General features: G+C 39.4%; 1 protein-coding gene and 1 pseudogene across 2 annotated transcripts in view; one reads left to right on the plus strand and one right to left on the minus strand.

Moving 5' to 3' along the window:
• The window catches only part of LRP6 (LDL receptor related protein 6), a 157940-nt gene that overhangs the window by 129045 nt on the left and 4963 nt on the right, over positions 1-23932 (minus strand). For both annotated transcript variants that reach the window (XM_010370998.2, XM_030939468.1), the window contains exon 2: positions 6750-7143. In XM_010370998.2, coding sequence (XP_010369300.1) covers positions 6750-7143 — 394 coding nt within the window. The remainder of the gene's footprint in view (positions 1-6749; positions 7144-23932) is intronic.
• Positions 8872-11649, plus strand: LOC104668360 (annotated as a pseudogene).

Genomic DNA, 23932 nt, shown 5'->3' on the forward strand with positions numbered 1-23932 from the left:
TATCCTATTCTTTGTCATCACCAAGTTTCAGTCTTCTACTAAGGATGAATGAAAAGCTCAATGCTACATGCAAAGAAAGCTTTTATTAAAAAGCAAAGCTATTAAAATACTGTGTTATGTAAAGGCATTCAGTTATACTACAACTACTCCCCTTCAAAATTCCTTCAATAAACGCTCAGAGATATGAAGCATAAAAAAGTAGACAATGCAACTGAAACATATTAATTTGAGACACAGTGATGGATATCACTTGATATAAAGAAACTAAAACTGGATGAAAGTTAAGATAATTTTAAGAAAAAAGCCCTACGTTAACATTTGAGAACACACACACACACACACACACACACACACACACACAGAGACACACACCACGAGTTTGTTGTTTCTTAATTTCCAAGGCCTTGATTCATATGCCATTCAAGCTAAACCTCTAATTCAGATTTCCTGACCAGATTAGTGGTTCTTCTAACACATCACTCTTAATTTTTAGATAATGATCTCAAAAAGCCTCACCTCCAAATATATGTGAATCTATATAATCTGCCTAAAAGTAACTGGCTACATTTTCCACTCTCCATACAAAAAGAATCTTTTTATGGCCTGGCACAGCAGCTCATGCCTGTAATGCCAGCACTTTGGGAGGCCGAGGCAGGTGGATCACCTGAGGTCAGGAGTTCGAGACCAGCCTGGCCAACATGGAGAAATCCTGTCTCTACTATAAACACAAAAAATTAGCCAGGCGTGGGGTGGCAGGCACCTGTAATCCCAGCTACTAGGAAGGCTGAGCCAGGAGAAGTGCTTGAACCCGGGAGGCAGAGGTTGCAGTGAGCCGAGGTCACGCCACTGCACTCCAGCCTATGCAACAAGAGTAAAACTCGGTCTCAAAATAAAAGAAAAAAAGAATCCTTTGACATCTCAAAGCATTTTTCCGTTTACATCAAATGGAACTGGAAAAAAGGTTTCAACTGTGGAGTAAAACAGGAGACCCAGAGTGATGACATATGCAAGGTAGTAAAAACAAAAGTTTAAGAATCTGCTCCACAAAAACACAATTCTAAGTGTAACATACTTAAACTACTGACTCGAATGTGTAACTGTAAAATAAAATTTTTTAAATAGCTATTCAGAGTTCTGTAAAATAAAAATTTTTAAATAGCTGTTCAGAGTTCTCTCTTTAAATATCTCACTTTTTTTTGTTGTTTGTTTTTTGGAAACAAGGTCTTTACTCCATCACCTAGGCTGGAGCGCCATGGCTCAGTCTCAGCCCACAGCAACCTCCGCTCCTAGGCTCAAGTGATCCTCCCACCTCGGCCTCCTGAGTAGCTCAGGACCACAGGCGTGTGCCACCATGCCTGGCTAATTTTTTGTATTTTTTTGTAAAGACAGGGTTTCATCATGTTGCACAGGCTGGTCTCAAACTCCTGTGCTCAAGTGATCCGCCCACCTTGGCCTCCTAAAGGGCTGGGATTACAGGCATAAGTCACCACACCAAGCCAATATCTCAGTTTTTAAACTTAAAATAATGTCAAAACTGAAAGAAACCCATCATTTTAGAGATAAGGAAACTTAGATCCAAGACACTGAAGTAATTTGCTGGTAAACAGAGCTAGGTATTGGCCGGGCGCGGTGGCTCATGCCTGTAATACCAGCACTTCAGGAGGCCGAGGTGGGCGGATCACAAGGTCAAGGGATTGAGACCATCCTGGCCGACATGGTGAAACCCTGTCTCTACTAAAAATACAAAAATTAGCTGGGCATGGTGGCACGCGCCTGGTAGTCCCAGGTACTTGGGAGGCTGAGGCAGGAGAATCACTTGAACCCGGGAGGTGGAGGTTGCAGTAAGCCAAGATTCCGTCACTGCACTCCAGCCTGGCGACAGAGCAAGACTCTGTCTCAAGAAAAAAAAAATAATAATAATAATAATAGAGCTAGGTATAACATAAAACAAGCTCCAGTGAATATATTTTTATAAAATATGATCTTGATAACTTTTGTGAAAAACAACTAAGGACTAAAAATCTTAATTATGTTTTAAATAAACATTTGTAATCACAGCCATACTCATTTGGAATTCATAGAAGACCATGCTAAAATTTGCATTTGCTTAGAAAATGCTTTCTTCTAAAAAAGAAAGCTAATACTGTAACAGAAAATATTATTTTCCTTTAACTTTTAAAAAAAGTTTTCCTTTAAGAAAACCTTTTTTCTTAAAGTTCAGTCACAAAAAAAGATTTAGGAACTATTTTAGTCACCTGGGATATATGTGTAGAAAATACTTTAAACATATTCAAAATATGATAATTACATGTATAAAACTGATAGAAAAATTACAAATCACTTTTTTGCACTGAGGTAGATGTGCAAGCATTTTTAAAGCAGAACTTTTAGTGTTGTTAATGTTATATTTAACAATGATTTAAAAATACATATTTTTGGCTGGGCACGGTGGCTCACACCTGTAATCCCAGTCTTTTGGGAGGCTGAGGCAGGCGGATCACTTGAGGTCAGGAGTTCATGACCAGCTTGGCCGACATGGTGAAATCCTGTCTCTACTAAAAATACAAAAATTAGCTGGGCATGGTAGTGTGCGCCTGTAATCCCAGCTACTGGGGACTCTGAGGTAGAAGAATGGCTTGAACCTGGGAGGCAGAGGTCGCAGTGAGTAGAAATTGTGCCACTGCACTCCAGCCTGGGCAAGAGTGAGGCTCCGTCTCAAAAAATAAAAATGAAAATAAAAAATAGGCCAGGCGCGATGGCTCACACCTGTAATCCCAGCGCTTTGGGAGGCAGAGGCGGGCAGATCACGAGGTCAGGAGATCAAGACCATCCTGGCTAACATGATGAAACCCCGTCTCTACTAAAAATACCAAAAATTAGCCGGGCATGGTGGCGGGCGCCTGTAGTCACAGCTACTCAGGAGGCTGAGGCAGGAAAATGGCGTGAACCCGGCAGGCGGAGCTTGCAGTGAGCGGAGATCGCACCACTGCACTCCAGCCTGGGCAATGGAGCGAGACTCCATCTCAAAAATAAATAAATAAACAAATAATAAATAAATAAAAATACGTATTTAAAAAATATAACTATCATTCAAAGCTGTTTAGTATAAATTCACCTCAAATTGAATCACTAAAGTTTAACTTTATAAAAAAACATCTAAAATGATTTGGAATATGAAAGGATCCTAAACGAAGAAACAAAACACCCTTAAACTTAACACAGGTCCTCAACATCACCAAGATTAGTACAGTTGCTTAGCATGGTAACTGTGGAATCAGAGCGAAGGGCTCCAGCATTAGCAGCAGCCACACAGGAATCACCTCTACTCACTATAACCTAAGACTACGGTTTACTGTAACTCTGGTTGTTCATTCTGTAACAATTTCATACACAAATCTTCCCGTTTCTTAGTCCGAACTGTACACTGCTAGTCACTATTATAAGAAAAAAAAAATCTCAGACTAATATAATAGAGGCCAAATTTAGAGAGAGGAATAAAAATCTTCCTTCAGTGTAGGCTAAATGGACTCATTACACAAAGAACTCCATACATCCGAAAGCACACAGATGTCTGCACTAGTTCCCAGGGCTCAAACAATACCAGTCATTCAATAGCTTTCCTTTTACGTAAGTTGCTGTGAGAGAGCTCAGTCAGCTCTTGTGAACCTCATAAACCAGGATCCTGGAACTCTGAAAAGTCTACATTTTTCCTCAGCACTGTTTTCATGTACTTTGCCTGGAACTCAAACTTCATATTTCCCCCAGAAAATAAATCTGGAAATCATCTATTCTGTTTGACAAATGATGTACTCTACCTATAATTACTTTTCAACTAAAACCACAAACCACGATACAAATCTAAGATCATTAACACTGAAAGATTATCTGAATATATTTTTCAGTGCAGGAGTTTAAAACATAATTTTAAATACGCTCCATCATATGTATATATATCATATGTATATATAACACTTGACCAGATTCTATTTGTTTCCAGTTGAGTCATTTTTAAAATAACCATAACACCAAATGACTTCTCAAAATTAAAAGAAATTTTGAGAGGACTGTTAAAGCTGGGGGAGGGGGCTGAATTTACCCACTCTCTCCCCCCTATATTCCCCTCCTCTGCCTCTCACTTTAATCACACACATCAAAAATAATAAAAAATATTTCACTGGGTGTTTGACCAAGCCTTTAGTCCACAGAAAGAGTTATTCTTCACTGAACCACCTTCAGAAGCTACATAACACTACCTTCTACCTTCAAAGTACATTACTACTGATTCTTCCAATAATCTTTTTTATCAGCTAAGTCTTTGGTGAATTCTCACATTCAATAACGAGAAGTAACAAGGATAAATTAAAGCCACAGAAACTTTAAAGTATTTTTTAATCAAATGGCAAAATTACTTCAGAAGATACTTATCAGACTTACTAACCAAAAGTAAAACTCATTAGTTTTGGGGAACAAAATGAAAATGATTAATTTACTCACTAAACTGTTAGATCCTGAAGAGTCAAGAGGAACTATATACATTCAGTTCCCTTTAATAATGTACTATCATGTAATCATTAATTCCTCACAGAAATGATCAAGATCCCATTCCAAAATTTGGCAATGAAGCTCATAACAGCTCTTGTGTCTCTTCTAATTATTTTAACACTTTTCCTCTCTTCACACACGTTACATAATGCAAATAAACATGCTATGAAGAAGAAAAAGTTGTCTCTCCCAAGTTTTCTGTCCTTAAATAAAACAGTAAAGATAAACTAAACCCCCTCTCTCCAACCAGAGTACAAAATGCAGAACTCTGAACATAATAACCATGTAATAGATATTTTATTAAATTTCAATTATCACCCTTACAGTGGTAAGCCTTACTTTGTCAAGAAGAAAAAGAGGGGAAAAAAGAACTTTATCTTTTCACCAAAGTATTCTTCCCTAATGACGACTACAAGTACCAAAACCCTATGTGTTCTACAAAGCAGTAACCTCAGAAACATTTCAACAACCCCTGAGCCTCACAAACTCTGTTAGCAAAAGACAAACTCCATTTCTCAAAAATATCTGTAAAGTTCTCAACAACCAAATTATTTGATAACTACAGTTACATCTGAGACCTCCTCCTCAGGACATCCAATGCTTTTTCATACCATCAGAGCTGCTACAATATTTGCCGGTGCTTTAAGAGCACCATCTTGCCTCAACAAACACGTTTTAGTTCCACTCTAAAAAATACTTATTTGTATTTCCAGACATCTCCCTCTAAAATTTCACTACACTACTGCCCACGTTATCCTTTACAGTCAAATCAGTCTTCTCATTTTTCTACAACATGGCATCCTGTTCAACCTCTGTAACCAAATCAGGCCTGATACCAAGATAAAGAAGCACACATACACCTTTCCTCTATTCTCCGCAAGTTCTCATTTATTACATAAAAAGAATCCACTCCTTTCCATAAATGAAATGAGTTTTAAAGCATTCTAATACAATTGAAAGCTAAAGAAAACAAAGTACTAAAAATAGTACAAGTTATTTATCTTTGGATTTTAACCAAATATTAGTCATTTTAGGTTCATGTTCAGATAGTTACCTATACTTAGCCATGACAGACTGGCCATGACAATTTATTCCACAAAGAAATATCACAAAATGGTATACGCTAATAGTAGAAATGAGGCATAGTAACAGAAGCAATGTGGGGATACAGCTCACACTTTGAAATGAGATTTACTCAGAGGTTTAAGTTTTCCTTCTCATTAGAAAATTAACCTTTATTGCAAATATATGTTTAGCTAACTGGAAATGAGCTATTTAGTAACTTTTATTTTTCATTCAATGCTGACATATTAACGCTTCAGAGTGTAACATAAAAAAAACTAGTTATCACAATATCATTGTGCATATAATAAAAGTTATAAGATCTAGTCTACCTCATCTTGAGCTATCAAATCCTTCTCTTTTTAAGTTTTCATTCTTCTCTCCTTTCAAATTATCTTCTGATATCACAAAAAATAAATACAGAAGAAAACCCAAGAAATATAAACATGGCTATTAGAAACCCAAAACAATTTACAGAAACACTAAGAACACAACACACTGGGCACAGTGGCTCACACCCGCAATCCCAGGGCTTTGGGAAGCCAAGGCAGAGCAATTGATCACTTGAGCCCAGGGGTTCGAGACCAGCCTGGGCAAGATGGTGAAATTCCGTCTTTACAAAAAAAAATTTTTTTGAGACAAAGTCTCACTCTGTTTCCCCGGCTGGAGCACAGTGGTGCAATCTCAGCTCACTGCAACCTCCGCCTCCTGGGTTCAAGAGATTTTCGTGCCTCAGCCACCCAAGTAGCTAGGATTACAGACGTGCGCCACAACACCCAGCTAACAAAAAAATTTTTTTAGTTAGCCAGGTGTGGTAGCACACACCTAAAGTCCCAGCTACATGGGAGGCTGAAATGGGAGGATCACTTCAGCCTGGGAGGTTGACAGTGCAGTGAGCTTTGATTGCACCACTGCACTACAGCCTGGGTGACAGAGCAAGATCCTGTCAAAAATAATAATAACAATAATAATAACAACAACACAACATAACTTTCTACATTCAAGTCTACTCAACAAAGAAGCCCAAAGAATCTAAAATTCCTGTTTTCGATCTTTCTCTTCTCATAGGGGTCAGGGTGGTGTATGTCAGTGGAAAAAAACCAGGAGGAGGTACGATGATCTTCGTACACTGTACAAAAACTTACCCACTTGAAGGATCTAAGGCAATAGCTCTGGGTTGATCCAAGTCTTGCCAAAATAAAACTTTTCGTAAAGATCCATCTAAATTAGAAACTTCAATCCGATTAGTTTCAGAATCTGTCCAGTACAATTTTTCTCCAAGCCAATCACATGCCAGCCCATCAGGGGACAATAATCCAGAAACAACAACATTCTGTACACTCTCAGTTTTGTTAAATTCTGTTCGTTTAATGGCTTCTTCACTGACATCACTCCAGTATATCAAGCCATGACCAAACACAAAGTCCACCGCAGCTGCATCCTCCAAGCCTCCAACTACAATCGTAGCATTCTCTTTGCCATTTGTAGCATCAACCAATCGCAAGTCCCGTCTGTTTGCATAAAGCAACAAAGGGGCCGCTAGAACAAAAAAAGAAAAATATGTAAGTGAAAAGGAAGAAAAGGTATTGATTCTTGTAAACTGGGTTTCAAATCATTATTAGTGATTGTCAAAGATAAAAGAGTAAATAAATCAGTTGGAGACCATCTAAAATTCTTTCACACACAAAATATTATTTTTGCAGCATTTAAAACATAAGACATAGGAAAGGGGGGGGAACTATTTCCACCATGATAGTCTTTTCTTGTTAAAATAACTCAGATAAAATTTTAAAGCCTGGCTATACCAAGAATTGGCAAGGATATGGAGCTACTGGAACACTCATACTCTACTGGGGTGAATGTAACATGGTACAGTCATTTGGGAAAACAGTTTGGCAGTTTCCTAAAAGGTTAAATACACAACCTACTATACAATCCAAGGCAATAGCTAGGTATTGCCTATTCCACATCTAGGTATTTACTCAACAGAAACAAAAACATACGTCAATACAAAGACTTACATGCAAATACTCATAGCAATTTATTTGTAATAACCCAAACTGGAATCAACCCAAATGTCATCAACAGACTAATGGATAAAAAACTGTAATACTGCCACACAATAGAAAATAATGAACTCTTTGTACATGAAAAATGGGTGGATCTCAATTCAGAATGAAAGAAGCCAGGCCAAAACAAAGGTATATATTGCATGACTCTCATCTATATAAACTTTTACAAAAGGTAAACTAGTCTATTATGACATAAAGCAGACCAATGGCTGTCTCAACATAGGGAGAGAAGATGCAAAAGAATAAGGGGGAGGATTAAAAAGGGGCACCAGCAAACTTTTGCAGGTGATGAGCTATATTATCAATAATAATGATGGTTTCGGAGGTGTAAACATGTCAAAACTTACTAAATTTTACACTTGACATAAGCAAAATTTATTGTCTATCAATTATACCTTAATAAAACTGTTACAGTTTGACTGAAATAGTTCTTGGCAAAGCTACTTTATTCTGTTCTATATTACTATCAAAATGACCTTTGAAAAGACCAGAAACTAAATATAAAGCCAATCTTACAGAAATAATATTTAACTTTGAGAAAGCTGAGGCTGTTGGGAGTGAGGTAGTATAAATTCCATGTTTTTTGGGTTTTATTAAATATCTATTCCAAGCTTCTGACATTTACTTTCCTAATATCAAGCAACAATTAAAAATCTAGAGCACTACTGTCCTACAGAACTTTCTGTGATGATGGAAATGTCCTCTCCACTGCATAACACAGTACCACCAGTCACACGCGGCTATGGAGCACTTAAAATGTGGCTAGTGTGACTAAGAAATTAAATTTTTAATTTTATATAACTTTTTTTTTTTTTTTTTTTGAGACAGAGTTTCACTCTTATTGCTCAGGCTGGAGTAAAATGGCATGATTTTGGCTCACTGCAGCCTCCACCTCCCAGATTCAAGCAATTCTCCTGCCTCAGCCTCCCGAGTAGTTGGAATTACAGGCGCCCACCACTATGGGTCCAGCTAATTTTTTGTATTTTTACTAGAGGCGGGGTTTCGCCATGTTGGCCAGACTGGTCTTGAACTCCTGGCCTCAAGTGATCCACCCACCTCGGCCTTCCAAAGTGCTGGGATTACAGGCATGAGTCGCTGCGTCCGGCCCCAATTTTATATAATCTTAATTCATTCCAATTTATATAGACAAGTGTGACTAGTGGTAGTATTGGATAGCACACATCTAGAGGCTGGAATGCAGAACATTAATGAGGCAGCAAAAGTAAGACCAAGCCAGGCGTGGTGGCTCACACCTGTAACTGCAACACTTTGGGAGGCTCAAGCAGGAGGACTGGTTAAGCCCAGGAGTTTGAGACCAGCCTAGGCAACACATGGAAACCTCATCTCTACAAAAAGATAAATTCAAAAAATTGGTCAGGCATAATGGTGCACGCCTGTAGTCCCAGGTACTCGGGAGACTACAATGGGAGGATCACTTGAGCCCAGGAGTTCAAGGCTGCAGTGAGCTATGATCACACCACTGTGGTGCCCCAGCCTCAGTGACAGAGGGAGACCTTGTTTTTAAAAAAAAAAAAAAAAAAAAACAGTGAGTTATGATGCAATAATCTACATGACCTTCTTTCATAATTACTTACTAAAGGTCTACAACTGTGTCATCTGAAGCCAAGCCCAACTACCATTTAGAAGTAACCATTTCCCCTTTTTCAAGAAATTACTCCAATGTCAAAAAAGTATCAGAAAAAAGTGGTGTTTCCACTAATTTATAGATTGTGTCTGTCAAATAGTTACGAATGTATACTATTTTCAACTGTAAGTACAACATAAACTTCCCTAACTAAGCTTAAATCCAACATTCTTAGTCAAAAACAAACTAGCAGACAGCTGTTTTAAAAAGTGACTAACCAATCTTTCTGCTTATTCTGAGTATCTGCTGCAGCTATTAGCAAATTCATAAATTTCCCTAACAGAGTCACTTTTAATTCATTTCAGGCCTTCACACATCACACTGATTTATCAGTCCCCACAGAGCCCACTATACTGAGTCTCTCATACTATGGGCCAAATATAAACATCAGAAAAAAGGTCCCTACTAGTGAAGGATACAATGCTAAGTGCCGCACAAGGCTAAGGAATACCCACGAAACACTTAACATTTAAAATCCAAGAGTGATAATAACGTAATATTTACTGGGCACCTTCTTTATGGCACTATCCTTGGAAAACTACAGCAAAGCTATGGACATTAGGTAGCAGCCCAGTGTCTTTCATTGCTTTCAAGCCAAACTTTAACACTTTTACGTGTACTGAATAATTTTGATCTACAAAATCCAAAGACACTTTCTAGTAATTTAAGGCCTCACAAGTGTTCTGAGTCTCCTCTCCCTCCTGAAAACGGGTGAAGGAGGCAAGTTAATCCTTTTTAAGTTAGCAATACTAGTTACAATTGAGGATTTGTGAAGGACTGTACATAAATCGGCTGCACATAAACCACACTATTGAAAGGAAATCCCAGGGTTCATCCTGTCCAGTCACCCTTCTGATGCTTGAATACTTTCTATTATGTTGTCACCAGTATCTGTTCAGCAACATATTAAATGGGATATCTGACAGGTATAATTTGATTCATAACATTGTTTTTAACTACCCAAGAGATACACTGGATCCACACACTTGCTCCCTGGAATGTGCTAGTATCTTCCATTCCGGAGAGCTTACTTTCTGACCGCCTAGTATTCAGATAACCCAAATAATCACCATCACTTCTCTTTAGTGGAACACTCACAGTGCTCAGGAATCTTTGTTTTCCTTTATTAAACTTCTGGGAAACTTTCCCTACCAGCCTTTCTAAGCTTTTTCTACTTTGAAAGACTAATTTCCATGCCCTGAATCCTTCATTCTCAGACCGTCTCATAAAACAATCTCAGTGAAGCAGGAAATAAGGTAAATGTCATACATCCCCAACATCTTAATTTATACCTCTCAAAATTTTCTCTCCACCCATTTTCCCTAACCTTGTCCTCAGTCTCAAATGACAAGATGGCCTTCCTCCTAAGGCTAAAGCAAAACTTTCGGTTCAGCCTCCTTACCTCCTCTCTACAACTTTGCTCTATCAATTGTTCTGTATTTCTTGTATTTTCAGTGGTTTATGCTAGGTTCCTTGCTATTGAAAACTTTTGTTTTAATAACCCTAAACTTGTTACCATCAGAATAATTATTATATTTCTACTAACTGTAAAATCTTATAACATTGGTATATACACCTCATACTACCATTCATTAGCTATTACTCTTTTATCTAACTTCCTACCCATCACTCAACTGCAAGTACTTTCTCTAAATCTTTATAACCAAATCCAGTGGTCTTTTCTCAGTCTTTATTCTTGACACCTCTAGAGCATTCAATGCTGTTGACTATATCCCTACCTATATAGAATGGTCTCCTCATACAATACTACCTATTTTTCTTGTTTGTCTTGTTTCAAACTTTCCAATTCCTATATATAGTTATCCCAAGACTCTCTGTTGTTCCCAAATGAAAGAGTATAGAAAACTAAAGTTCACAAGCGACAGCGACACAAGGTGGCAGCCACCACTGGCTTGGGAGTAAAAGTCTCTTGCGATTTCCCACTTTTTGAAGAACTCAAAGAAGGCCAAAACGGAGTAGGAGATGGCACAGTTAGCTGAGGTCTAGACGATAATAAAGACACTTACAAGATGGACAGGGATGATCATTGGGCCTGCAAGAACAATTTACGAAAACTGAATATACAGCCTTAAAATAGAATGTGGACCACCCAGAAGCATCCCCCTTTGCAAGATTTGTAACAAAAAATTAATATGAACGGAGTTAATAGTTCTAATGGAGTGGTAGACCCAAGAGCCATTATTCGTGCTAGCAAAATGGCAGAATTCATAGACCAAAGTTGTCCTGCAAGACCTTTGGCGCGTAATGGTGTCTAAAGAAAATATGAAACTCCCTCAGCCACCTGAAGGACAGTGTTACAGCAATTAATTGAAAAGAAAAACCACAGGCCCTTCCCCTTCCCCCCCTCCATTCAATATAAGCAGTCTTCATTTTCCACAGTAACAAATTTTCTAGATACATCTTGTAGACTTCAAAGTACTAGAAAGGAAGCTCCCGTTCAAAGGAAATTTATCTTAAGATACTGTAAAACTAATATTTTGTCCATTTGAAATATATAACAAAAAAAGAAAGAGAATTAAAGTTCACCTGGTCAACAAGCAATTCTATGCATCTAATTTCCAAAACATTATCTCCAGTTCTGTCCCTCTAACTTTTTGTTGGCCATCTCTACCTCCTGTTAAATTAAATTCATCACCTTTCCCCAAAAACAACAAAATCCCTCAGGAGTCGATGGTACACAATTCTAACCTTACTGGCATGCTTTGGAGCCATCTTTGAGCCCCTCCCCTTTTTCACCAGTCTGCCAATGACTCTCTTGTTGACTCTTATTGTACAAGCATGTCTTTACATTTGCCTCCTCTTCTCCATTTTTAGAACCACTATCCTACTCTAGACCTGCATGACTTTAGGCTTAAAACATCCTAATAGTAAGTTATCTCGATATTTTCCCTTTTCCTTTTCTACTTCTAATACTTTTACTTTAGCCAACTCAAAAGTCATTCTGATTCCCCGTGCCTAAACTTACATAACGCCTCAACACCTCAGCCTTCCACCATGACTTCTACCTAGGACTCTACATTTATCTTTTATAGTCTCTGCATCATACAAACAGGTTTCAAAACATGTAAACTGGGAGTACATCACACCCATCATCATGGAGTATTCATTTTCCTGCCCACTCCATACTTCTTCTCTTTTTCTCCCAGCAAGCAAGTCCTTCCCAGCCACAGTCAAACCTTACCTACTCTGTAACCCTTTCTAATTGACTCAGCTTTACTTCTTTTAATCCTTAGTCTTTAGCATGCACGTGATATTAGCTTTTTTTTTGGTAAGCCTACTTTCTACCTCTAGCATCTCAGCCTAGATCCATACAAGGTATACAAGAACCGTACCTTATAACTAATTTTACCACCAATGCCTACTACAGTTCACTGCACAAGAAATATCATATACATATTTACTAATATTTTGGGGTTTTTGTTTTGAGACGAAGTCTCACTCTGTCACCCAGACTGGAGTGCAGCAGCGCGATCTCGGCTCACTGCAACCTCCGACTCCCCGGTTCAAGTGATTCTCCTGCCTCAGCCTCCTGAGTAGCTGGGAATACAGGCATGCGCCACCATGCCCAGCTAATTTTTGTATTTTTAGTAGAGACAAGGTTTCACCGTGTTGGCCAGGACTGTCTTGATCTCCTGACCTCGTGATATGCCCACCTCAGCTTCCCAAAGGGCTGGGATTACAGGTGTGAGCCACCGCACTCAGCGGTAAAAGAAATTTTATTTGTCATGGTCAAAGCCGGCTAAGACTTTTTTTTTTTTTTTTTTTTTTTTTTGAGATAGAGTCTCTTGCTCTGTCACCCAGGCTGGAGTGCAATGGCGCAATCTCAGCTCACTGCAACCTCCCTCCTGGGTTCAAGCGATTCTCCTGCCTCAGCCTCACAAGTAGCTTGGACTACAGGCGCCCACCACCACACCCGGCTAATTTTTGTATTTTTAGTAAAGGCAGGTTTCACCATGTTGGCCAGGCTGGTCTTGAACTCCTAACTTCAAATGATCCACCCAACTCAGCCTCCCAAAGTGCTGGGGTAACAGACGTGAGCCAACACACCTGGCTTAATTTTTTTTTCTTCTTCATTTTTGGAGATGGAGTTTCGCCTTATCACCCAGGCTGGAGTGCAGTGGTACAATCTGGGCTTAACGTAACCTGCACCTCCCAGATTCAAGTGATTCTCCTGCCTCAGCCTCCCCAGGAGGTGGGATTACAGGCGCCCGCCACCACACCCAGCTAATTTTTTTGTATTTTTAGTAGAGACGGGGTTTTGCCACGTCAGCTAGGCAGGTCTTGAACTGCTGACCTCAAGTGATTCAACCTCAAGTGATTCACCCACCTCGCCTCCAAAGTGCTGGAATTACAGGCGTGAGCCACCATGCCCAGCCAAAGCCAGCTAAGATTTGATGGGTTTATTTGTAAGATTTTTTTAAGTGCTTATCAAATATTATAGTTATGTAAAACTAGATTTTAGTTTTCTGTTAAAATGACTGATTTTCTTCAGTTATTAGTCTTTTTTTCTTTCTTTTGACATGGAGTCTCCCTCTGTCACCCAGGCTGGAGTGCAGTGGCAGGATCTCAGCTCACTGCAAGCTCTGCCTCCTGGGCTCATGCCATTCTCCTGCCTCAGCTCTCTGAGTAGCTGGGACTACAGGCGCCCGCCACCACACCTGGCTAATTTTTTTTGTATTTTTTTTAGTAGAGACAGGATTTCACCGTGTTAGCCAGGATGGTCTCGATCTCCTGACCTCATGATCAGCCCGCCTCCACCTCCCAAAGTGCTGGAATTACAGGTGTGAGCCACCGTGCCCCACCTGTTAGTCTGCTTTTAATAAAGAGGTTATTAAAGGTTTTCCTTTGCCTTCTGAATAATTTCCCTAGAAGACAAAGATTCTGTGTCTTACCAGAATTTCCTGTGCTTAATGCTGACTTTATCATGTCCTTAATTACTTAAAACCATATTCACACCCTTGAAAGGGGTAAGGTTCTTTACCATCACATTACTTCCTATGCTTACTTTTTTCAACTTTTTTTTTTTTTTTAAGAGACAGGGTCTCACTCTTGTCCAGGCTGGAATACAGTGGCACAATCATGGTTCATAGCAGTGGCGCAATCATAGCTCATTGCAGCCTCAAACTCCTGGACTCAAACGATCCTCCTGCCTCGGCCTCCTGAGTAGCTAGGACTACAGGCCTGTAATCTTATGCCCAGCTAATTTTTTAATTTTTGTAGAGACAGGATCCCACCATGTTGCCCAGGCTGGTCTCAAACTCCTGGCCTCAAGTGATCCTCCCATCTTGGCCTCCCTCCCAAAGCACTAAGATTACAGGCATGGGCCACTGCACTGAACTAAAATCTTTTTTTTTTTTTTCCGGTCACTTTTGGTTAAATATGTAGCCAAGCGTTTTTTTTCCACAGTGGCCCATGATCCTATTTAATCAAATGTTCAAACCTCCTAAATGACGCCTTTTGCACCAACAACTGTCTTTGAGATTTCCCCTGAGGGGCCCTAGAAAATCAAAATTTCCTTTACCTTGTAAAAGAGAGATGTTAAAAATAACAGTTCATTTGATCAAACATTATGAGTCATATGGAAAGCACTGTCAAAGTAAGAGAGGCTTACCCTCCCTAAGTTAAATTTGTATAGGTAAAATGTTATTAATAGAAATATTTTGGAAGTTCTATGAAGGTATAAAGCTCCTAGAAATTCATCAATGCCCTCATTGTCCATGTCTATTAATCAGAGTTCTGGTGTTGCTTTGCCTGGTATTAGACAACAGTATAATGTCATCAGTCATAATTTCAGGGATTTTTTTTCCTCAGTGTTAACTTGGTCATAATTTGACTTCTTTAATTTGAATATAGTATCTTCTAGTTTGGCTAATGGTTCTCAGTTAAGAATTCACATCATTGGCCGGGTGCGGTGGCTCAAGCCTGTAATCCCAGCACTTTGGGAGGCCGAGACGGGTGGATCACGAGGTCAGGAGATCGAGACCATCCTGGCTAACACAGTGAAACCCCGTCTCTACTAAAAAATACAAAAAACCAGCCGGGCGAGGTGGCGGGCGCCTGTAGTCCCAGCTACTCGGGAGGCTGAGGCAGGAGAATGGCGTAAACCCGGGAGGCGGAGCTTGCAGTGAGCAGAGATCTGGCCACTGCACTCCAGCCTGGGTGACAGAGCGAGACTCCGTCTCGAAAAAAAAAAAAAAAGAATTCACATCATTTACTTATGGAATGACATTACATAGAAGTTAAGGACCTACTCCAGACTGCTAAATCTTTTTCCTTGATAATCTTGATATATTCTATACATGCTTGACATATTCGTGGGCCATTACATCTTAGGATTGTATGTCTTTAGATTTTTTTCTCTGCAAGGAATACATTCATCATATACATAAATGACATGTACTAGCCACTCTTCTTTAAAATAAGGTTAATTGGCTGGGCACGGTGGTTCACAACTTAATCCCAGCACTTCAGGGGGCTGACACAGGTGGATCACCTGACATGAGGAGTTTGAGACCAGCCTGGCCAACATGGCGAAACCCTGTCTCTACTAAAAATACAAAACTTAGCGGGGCATGGTGGCGCGTGCCTGTAATCCCAGCTACCTGGGAGGCTGAGGCAGGAGAATCACTGGAACCCAGAAGGCGGAGGCTGCAGCAAGCCGAGATTGCGCCACTGAACTCCAGCCTGGGCGACAGAACAACACTCTGTCTGAAAATATAATAATAAAATAAAATAAGGTTAATCATTATGCTTATAGATATGCTTTTGTCTAACACTTTTTTGGATTTAGTTTGCATGCCACAAAAATCAAACTTCCTCGTCAATTTCGTTATCTTTTCTAACAAATTTTCGTAAGATCTTTCACTTTTAAGACTATCAGTAATAGGTTAATCATCACCGTTTTAAGTCTTTCGTCATCTACAGATAGTTTTCTGTTTTACTCTGACGCTTCCCTGAAAGCACTTGCAAATCAGCTACGGGCCAGACTGCACTTGTCTTCAATAAAAAAAGGGCTATGGGCCAGGTGTGGTTGCTCAAGCCTCTAATACCAACACTTTGGGAGGCTGAGGTGGGCATATCACTGGAGCCCAAGAGTTCCAGACCAGCCTGGGCAACTTGGCGAAACCCCTTCTCTACAAAAAAAAAAAAAAAAAAAAAAAATTAGCTGGGCATAGTGGTACGCACCTGTGGTCGCAGCTACGAGGGAGGCTGAGATGGGAGGATCGCTTGAGTCCAGGAGGTCAAGGCTTCAGTGAGCCAAGATTGCGCCACTGCACTCCAGCCTGGGTGACAAAGTGAGACTCCGTCTCAAAAAAAAAAAAATAAAGAAAAAGAAAAACGACTATGCCAGGTAACCTGAACACAGGCTTCTGATGGCATCACTTCAATAACTCTGAGACCACACCAGCGGACTAAGTCAGGATTTCCAAACAGCTAGTAGAGAAACAGATGGGTTCGTGAGACTGCTAACACAGATCCAGCAGAACAAGAATTAATTACATAGGACTGAATAAATTGATGAAGGATGATTATGGGTTTCGTTTGAAATATTGCTGATGCCTTAGTGTCCTATTTTCTGGATATAAGGAACCCCTTTCTCTTTTCTCTGAAGCTATCTATAACCGACAACAATTTAAGGAGACTATGCTTTTGTAAACCGAAATAAACATTTATCTTTTTCCCCTGCCTCACTCCTCCAGAATTCAAAAACTCTTATTGAGTATTTTTATTTTCATGGCAATATAGTTATTTGCAAAGGTTCAATGAGTCTGCCTCCTAGCTGGAAACATTACTTATGCAACCAAGCCTTTGGAATGCCACATTTGAAGATACTCATTTAATCAGGTATGACCAGACACTTTTAAGTTACAGTTGACTTTAGAACCAATGCTTTCAGTCCTCTTAGGAAAACTGGCCTGGTAACTGGCTTAATTCACCAGCTTTGCAGGTGAATTAAGCAAGATCACTTCCCAGCAGGCTCAAAAATCCTAGAATATTTTAGGAACTTCAGGAAAGGAATTCACCCAAATTTATAGATATTGCAAGTGAAATCTGATGGTCAGTTCTTGACTTACCTTTATAGTCTCAAAAGGCATTTTAAAGTCCAATCATATTTCTTAAAAAAACTTTCACCAAGGCAGTATTAAAAGACCTATTATATGATAGATTACTATTCTTGCTACAACTATGTAAATAATCAGGTCAAATCTAATATCAACTTCTCAACGATTCTTACTGCATTGTCAACAGTGACTGATTTTGTTTTAAACAACAGGGAACTGACCAGTGCTCATCACAATTGCCCATTACTTACTCATTGACTTGGCTTGAATAAACTTTAGTCAGGATTCCCTTCTCCCCACAAATTCCTAAACTTTGGCTTGCCCTAAGTTTAAGAAAGTAAATGCACAACTTTTTCCCTCATTCTGACCATCAGCTGACTGCAGAAAAAATAAATAAATAAATAAATAAAATGCTTTCCAGTTAAACAGTCCCAGTCATGCAATCTGCTCACCCCTACCTATTTGGCCCACACTCCCACAAAGTTCCTGCAAGCCCTGCTTACTTCTCCTTTCTATAAAAGAAAAGCCTTTTTTGGTTTGATTTTGAAATGTGTTGCAAATCCTGTAGCGAGCACGTCCTTCTACTGCAAAAATCCTTTCAAATAAAGTCTCCCCTTACTTAAGTCTAGCTTTGTTTCTGCTTTTTGGGTTTGGTCACTTTTTTTTTTTTTTTTTTTTTTTTGAGACAGTCTCACTCTGTCACCCAGGCTGGAGTACAGTGGCACGATCTTGTCTCACTGCAACCTCCACCTCCCGGGTCCAAGCGATTCTTCCTCCTCAGCCTCTCAAGTAGCTGGGATTATAGGCACCACCAGGCCTGGCTAATTTTTTGTATTTTTTTTGTAGAGATGAGGTTTCACTCTGTTGTCCAGGCTGGTCTCAAACTCCTAAGCTCAAGCAATACTCTGCCACACCCTTCCAAAGTGCTGCGATTACAGGTGTGACTCACTGCATCTTGGCCTCAGCTTTGTTTTTATTTAGTGTAAGTACTATGACAAACTACCTATTGGCAAATGCCAAAGTTTACATTAATATGTATTTCTCTTTATCAAAGTCATCAGTATCTCTTTCAAAACCACAATAAGGCCCAGGTAAAGTTAGGTACATACAAGAAGTCCTGCATGTAAAATTACTGTCCAGAGTACAAACAATCTGGTCTTAGTCATTCATCTTTCTGATTTATAAAACAAAGGAGTTGGCCCAGGTAATTTCTAATACTCCTTCTATTTTCTTACTCTAGATATGAATTTAGTAAAAAGATTTAACCGTGACAGGACAATTAAAAGGGCTATTCAGAAACACAAGATACTGGTGAACTATTTAGTGCTTCTCCAGCAGAAAAACAGGAACTTAAAGTATTTTTTAGACCAGGCACGGTGGCTCACGACTGTAATCCCAACACTTTGGGAGGCAGCGGCAGGTGGATCACTGAGCCCAGGAGTTCAAGGCCAGCCTGAGTAACATGGTGAAACCCTATCTCTACAAACAATACAAAAACTTAGGTGGGAGGATAGGATCACCTGAGCCTGGGAAGGTCCAGGCTGCAGTGAGCAATGATCGCGCCACTGCACTCCAGCCTGGGTGACAGAGACCCCAGCTTAAAACAAACAAACATAGGCCAGAGTGATGGCTCGTGCCCGTAATCCCAGCACTTTGGGAGGCTGAGGCAGGCAGATCATTTGAGGTCAGGAGTTCGAGACCAGCCTGACCAACATGGCCAAATCCTGTCTCTACTAAAAATACAAAAATTAGCCAGCATGGTGGCACACACCTGTAGTCCCAGCTACTCAGGAGGCTGAGGCACGAGAATCACTTGAACCCAGGAGGCGGAGTTTGCAGTGAGCAGAGACTGTGCCACTGCACTCCTGCTTGGGTGATGAAGCAAGACTCTGTTTCAAAAAAATATATATTTTTTAGCATATATTTCAGTAACTTCAAAAGCTGAGATTCAGAAATAATTTCTCAAGGTAAAGACTCCAATAATCAAATCCACACTCATCTGAAAGTATTTAATATACCCATACAATGGAATATTACTCAACCATTAAAAGGAATGAAGTACTGACACATGCAACATGAATGAACCCTGAAAATGTGCTAAGTGATAGAAGTTAAGACACAAAAGGCCACATATTTTATTCCATTTATATGAAATATTCAGAGTAGGCAAATTCATAGAGACAGAAAGTAAATTCATGGTTACCAGAGGCTGAGGGAAGGGAGAAATGGGAAGTATATGCATTTTCAGGGAGCGGTAGATAAGCATTACTGGAATGAGATAGTGGTGATGTTGTACAACCCTGTGAGTATACTGAAAGTCACTGAATTAGACATTGTAAAATGGAAATTTTTACTGTATGTGAATTATATCTCCAAAAAACTTAGTTTAAAAAAGTTCTTGATAGGCCTGGTGCGGTGGCTCACGCCTGTAATCCCAGCACTTTGCGAGGCCAAGGCGGGTGGATCACGAGGTCAGGAGATCAAGACCAACCTGGCAAACACAGTGAAACCCCATCTATACTAAAAAAATACAAAAAAAAATTAGCCAGGGGTGGTGGCAGGCACCTGTAGTCCCAGCTACTGGGGAGGCTGAGGCGGGAGAATCGCGTGAACCTGAGAGGCGGAGCTTGCAGTGAGCCCAGATGGCGCCACTGCACTCCAAAGCAAGACTCTGTCTCAAGAAAAAAAAAAAAAAGTACTTGATAGAAGGGGCTTAATAAAAAAAAAAAAAGAAAAGAAAAGAAAAGAAAGAAAAAAGTACTTGAGGCCAGGCACACTGGCTCATGCCTGTAATTCCAGCACTTTGGGAAACCAAGGCGGGAGAATCGCATGAGCCCAGGAATTCAAGACCAGTCTGAGCAACATAGTAAGACCCTGTCTCTACAAAAAAAAAAAAAAAATTAAAAATGAACCGGGTGTGTTAGCACGTGCCTGTAGTCCCAGCTACTCAGGAGGCTGAGGCAGGAGGATCTCCTGAGTCCAGGCGGTCCAGTCTGCAGTGAGCCGTGATAGCATCACACCACACTCCAGCCTAAAAAACACAGTGAGACCCTGTCTCAAAAAAAAAAAACCAACTAATTATATTAATGCAGTAATTATATCCTGAAACCAGAAAACACATTAAGTAATCCACACCTTGAATTCAATCTCAGACAAGGACATGTTGATTTTTTTTTTTTGTAGTCTATTTAATATATCTAATCTGTGCTAAGAAATCTTTATTTATTTTGAAAGATAGGGTTTTGTCTGTCATATGGAGTGCAGTGGCATGATCATGGCTCACTGTAGCCTTGAATTCCTGGGCTCAAGTGATCCTCCTGCCTCAGCCTTCTAAGCAGCTGAAACTACAAGCATGTGCCATCGTGACCAGCTAATTTTTTAATTTTTTTATAGAGACGGAGGTCTTGCTATGTTTCCCAGGCTAGTCTTCAACTCCTGACCTCAAGTGATCCTCTCGCCTTGGCCTCCCAAAGAGATGGGCTCACACTGAGCCACCGTGACCCAGACTAAGAAATCTTTGTAATCGTTACAAATTTATAACTTAAACTATAGCTAATGAACGACTGAGGCAAAACACAAAATGACATTCCAAATAAATGTCATAAAAATTCACATCTTTTTATATTACTTTAAATGTAAAATTTACAGTGCTCAATATGTGCAAACCTCTGGTACATGGGGCATATAAAGAGGAAAAACATCTTTTCTTCAAAAACTTTCCATCAAAGAGCTATTTCTGCATTAGCATAGATCTAGAATGTTACAAATAAAGACAATATAATGCACAGCTAAGAATTCAAGGTAATGAAGTTCACTTGTCACCTTTCTTAGACTTGCAAAATACAGTATCTTTAAGCTGGATATGTGGATATACAGTACTTAAATTATACCTACCAATAAAGTTAGTCAATAGTGAGGAAGACTCCTATCCCTGTAATCCTTTACTTATAGTTTGGGTCTAGTAGTGATAAAACAATGACTAAAACCATTAGAGAAAATAGACTCCCAGTCAAACATATATAATTTGATAAAGGTAGGTTTCCAATATTTGGGTGACTATTTTCCTGGGGAAAAAAAAAGACAACAGCTGGGTGCAGCAGCTCATGCCTGTAATCCCAGCACTTTGGAAGGCCAAAGCAAGTGGATCCCCTGAGGTCAGGAGTTTGAGACCAGCCTGGCCAACATGGTGAAACCCCATCTCTATTAAAAACACAAAAATTAGGTAGGCGTGACAGCGGGCGCTTGTAATCCCAGCTACTTGGGAGGCTGAGGCAGACAATCAGTTGAACCCAGGAGGCAGAGGTCGCAATGAACTAAGATCATGCCACAGCACTCCAGCCTGGGTGACAGAGCGAGACTCCATCTATTTAAAAAAAAAAAAAAAAAGACTACTGCTTGGCATGTTATTGAGTCTCATCAATAACTTTAGGCCTGGTGTTAATAACTTACATAATTTAATGTAGTTTTTTGCCTGAAAATATAATTTCATTTTGTATCCCCAATCTCCTCCTGAAATTAGTTCCAAAATATTTAAGCACTTATACGTGGCCCTTCCAAGCAAGATATTACAGAAACTACAAGTTATGATACTGCTAAAAGGATCACAGTATCAAAGTATCAATAATTTTTACCAGAGTCCAAGTACATTTTAATATTTTCTAGCATCACACCCAAACAGCTTGAACCTTTAGTGAGAATACTCACTGCCACAAATAACACGAACAGCTTGAGAAACAAAAGCATATGTGAATAATACCAAATAACCTTGTTTCCTTGTATTAATGTACTGACAAATTGTATTTTAAGACAATTTTAAGAGCAAACAACCTGTTCTTATGTATATTTGACTAAATGTCAAAGTTATTCATATAAAAGTGTTTTATTCACTGAAGTGACGCTTACTTTACAGAAGATAAACACCCTTATCCAAAGTGAAAACATGCAATGCAGAAACTCAGTATAGCATCCAGCCACCCCGCAGAAAAAAATCTACCAACTGAATAATTGTTGTGAACAAGTAACGCAATTTCTCAATTAGATGTCTTGATAAAATTATTTTGCCCATACTTAACTCTTTAATAAGTATCACAATCATTTGAACTGTCTATTCTCTAGCTTATTTACAATAATCATCACCTAAAATAGTTAGGCTGCAATCCTTTAGAAAATAAATTTAGTAAGTAATTGTCATTCCATTTTATATCAAAACAGAAACTGTCATAAGTAAAAGTATTTCATGGAGCTTTTATTTCAGTTGCAGAAGAATCAAAAAAATTCCAAAACCACTGGCCTAAAACTATCAACTGCCAACAACAGTGCCCGGGACATAGCAGACACTTAAAATGTTTTACCAGTCTTTCCAGGGCATAATGTTTCTTTTAATTTGGCCATCTTAATAAAAGCAACCATTTATTCAATGCCTACTATTGACTGTGTGCTGTACTACCCCTTCACAAACATTCCATCAGTTCTCACGAAGCCTTGTAAGTTATAACCCCACCTAACAGGAAAGGAAATAACTTGTCCAAAGGAACACAGAGTGCCAGAAGAGTTTAACTTCTGTTTAACAACAAGCCATGTATTTCTACTATAGTACCTTCTATATAGTCTTCTCTAAGTATAAACTTTCAATAGAATTTCTTTTTTTTTTTTTTTTTTTTTTTTTGAGACAGAGTCTCGCTCTGTCGCCCGGCCTGGAGTGCAGTGGCCGGATCTCAGCTCACTGCAAGCTCCGCCTCCCGGGTTTATGCCATTCTCCTGCCTCAGCCTCCTGAGTAGCTGGGACTACAGGCGCCAGCCACCTCGCCCGGCTAGCTTTTTGTATTTTTTAGTAGAGACGGGGTTTCACCGTGTTAGCCAGGATGGTCTCGAACTCCTGACCTCGTGATTCGCCCGTCTCGGCCTCCCAAAGTGCTGGGATTACAGGCTTGAACCACCGCGCCCGGCCTTCAATAGAATTTCTATGATGAAAATGATCTTTCTCAGAGTAGTTACACATGGCCTAAATAGCACTAAACATTGTTTTTCCAGTATGCTCAAAATATTTAAACAAAAAATACACGTTCTCATAAAATATTTCCATTAATATATCCCTTCCCAGAATCCCCTTTGATATTTAAACAGTCCTTTCTGACAGCCAAAGCTGTCCATATAGAAGGACACAGTAGTTGAGCACAGTAAATAGAAAAACTTCCAATTAACGCAAAGGAAAAAAAATCTCTTAAAAACTGAACCACAGGAAATCACTATTAGCCCTCCTGATAACAAGCTAAAACCTTAAAACTTAATAACCAGACAAATTATCTAGCCAAATGAGCAAATCTGAGGCAGGTAAGTAAATAGGGATGACAGTAACAAATTGAGTTATATGAAATTGTCAACAAGTATCAACGTAATACTTGACAAGTTTGGAAAATAATAAGTTAAACAAAGTTAAAACCATTCTCTTTACCTCAGGACTTTTCAGAACCCTTAAATGTGTTAACACGAATTCTAATCTCCAAATAAAGTATACAGAGATTACTCAA

This window comes from Rhinopithecus roxellana, chromosome 10 (assembly GCF_007565055.1).
Source record: "Rhinopithecus roxellana isolate Shanxi Qingling chromosome 10, ASM756505v1, whole genome shotgun sequence".
Classification (NCBI taxonomy): Eukaryota; Metazoa; Chordata; class Mammalia; order Primates; family Cercopithecidae; genus Rhinopithecus; species Rhinopithecus roxellana.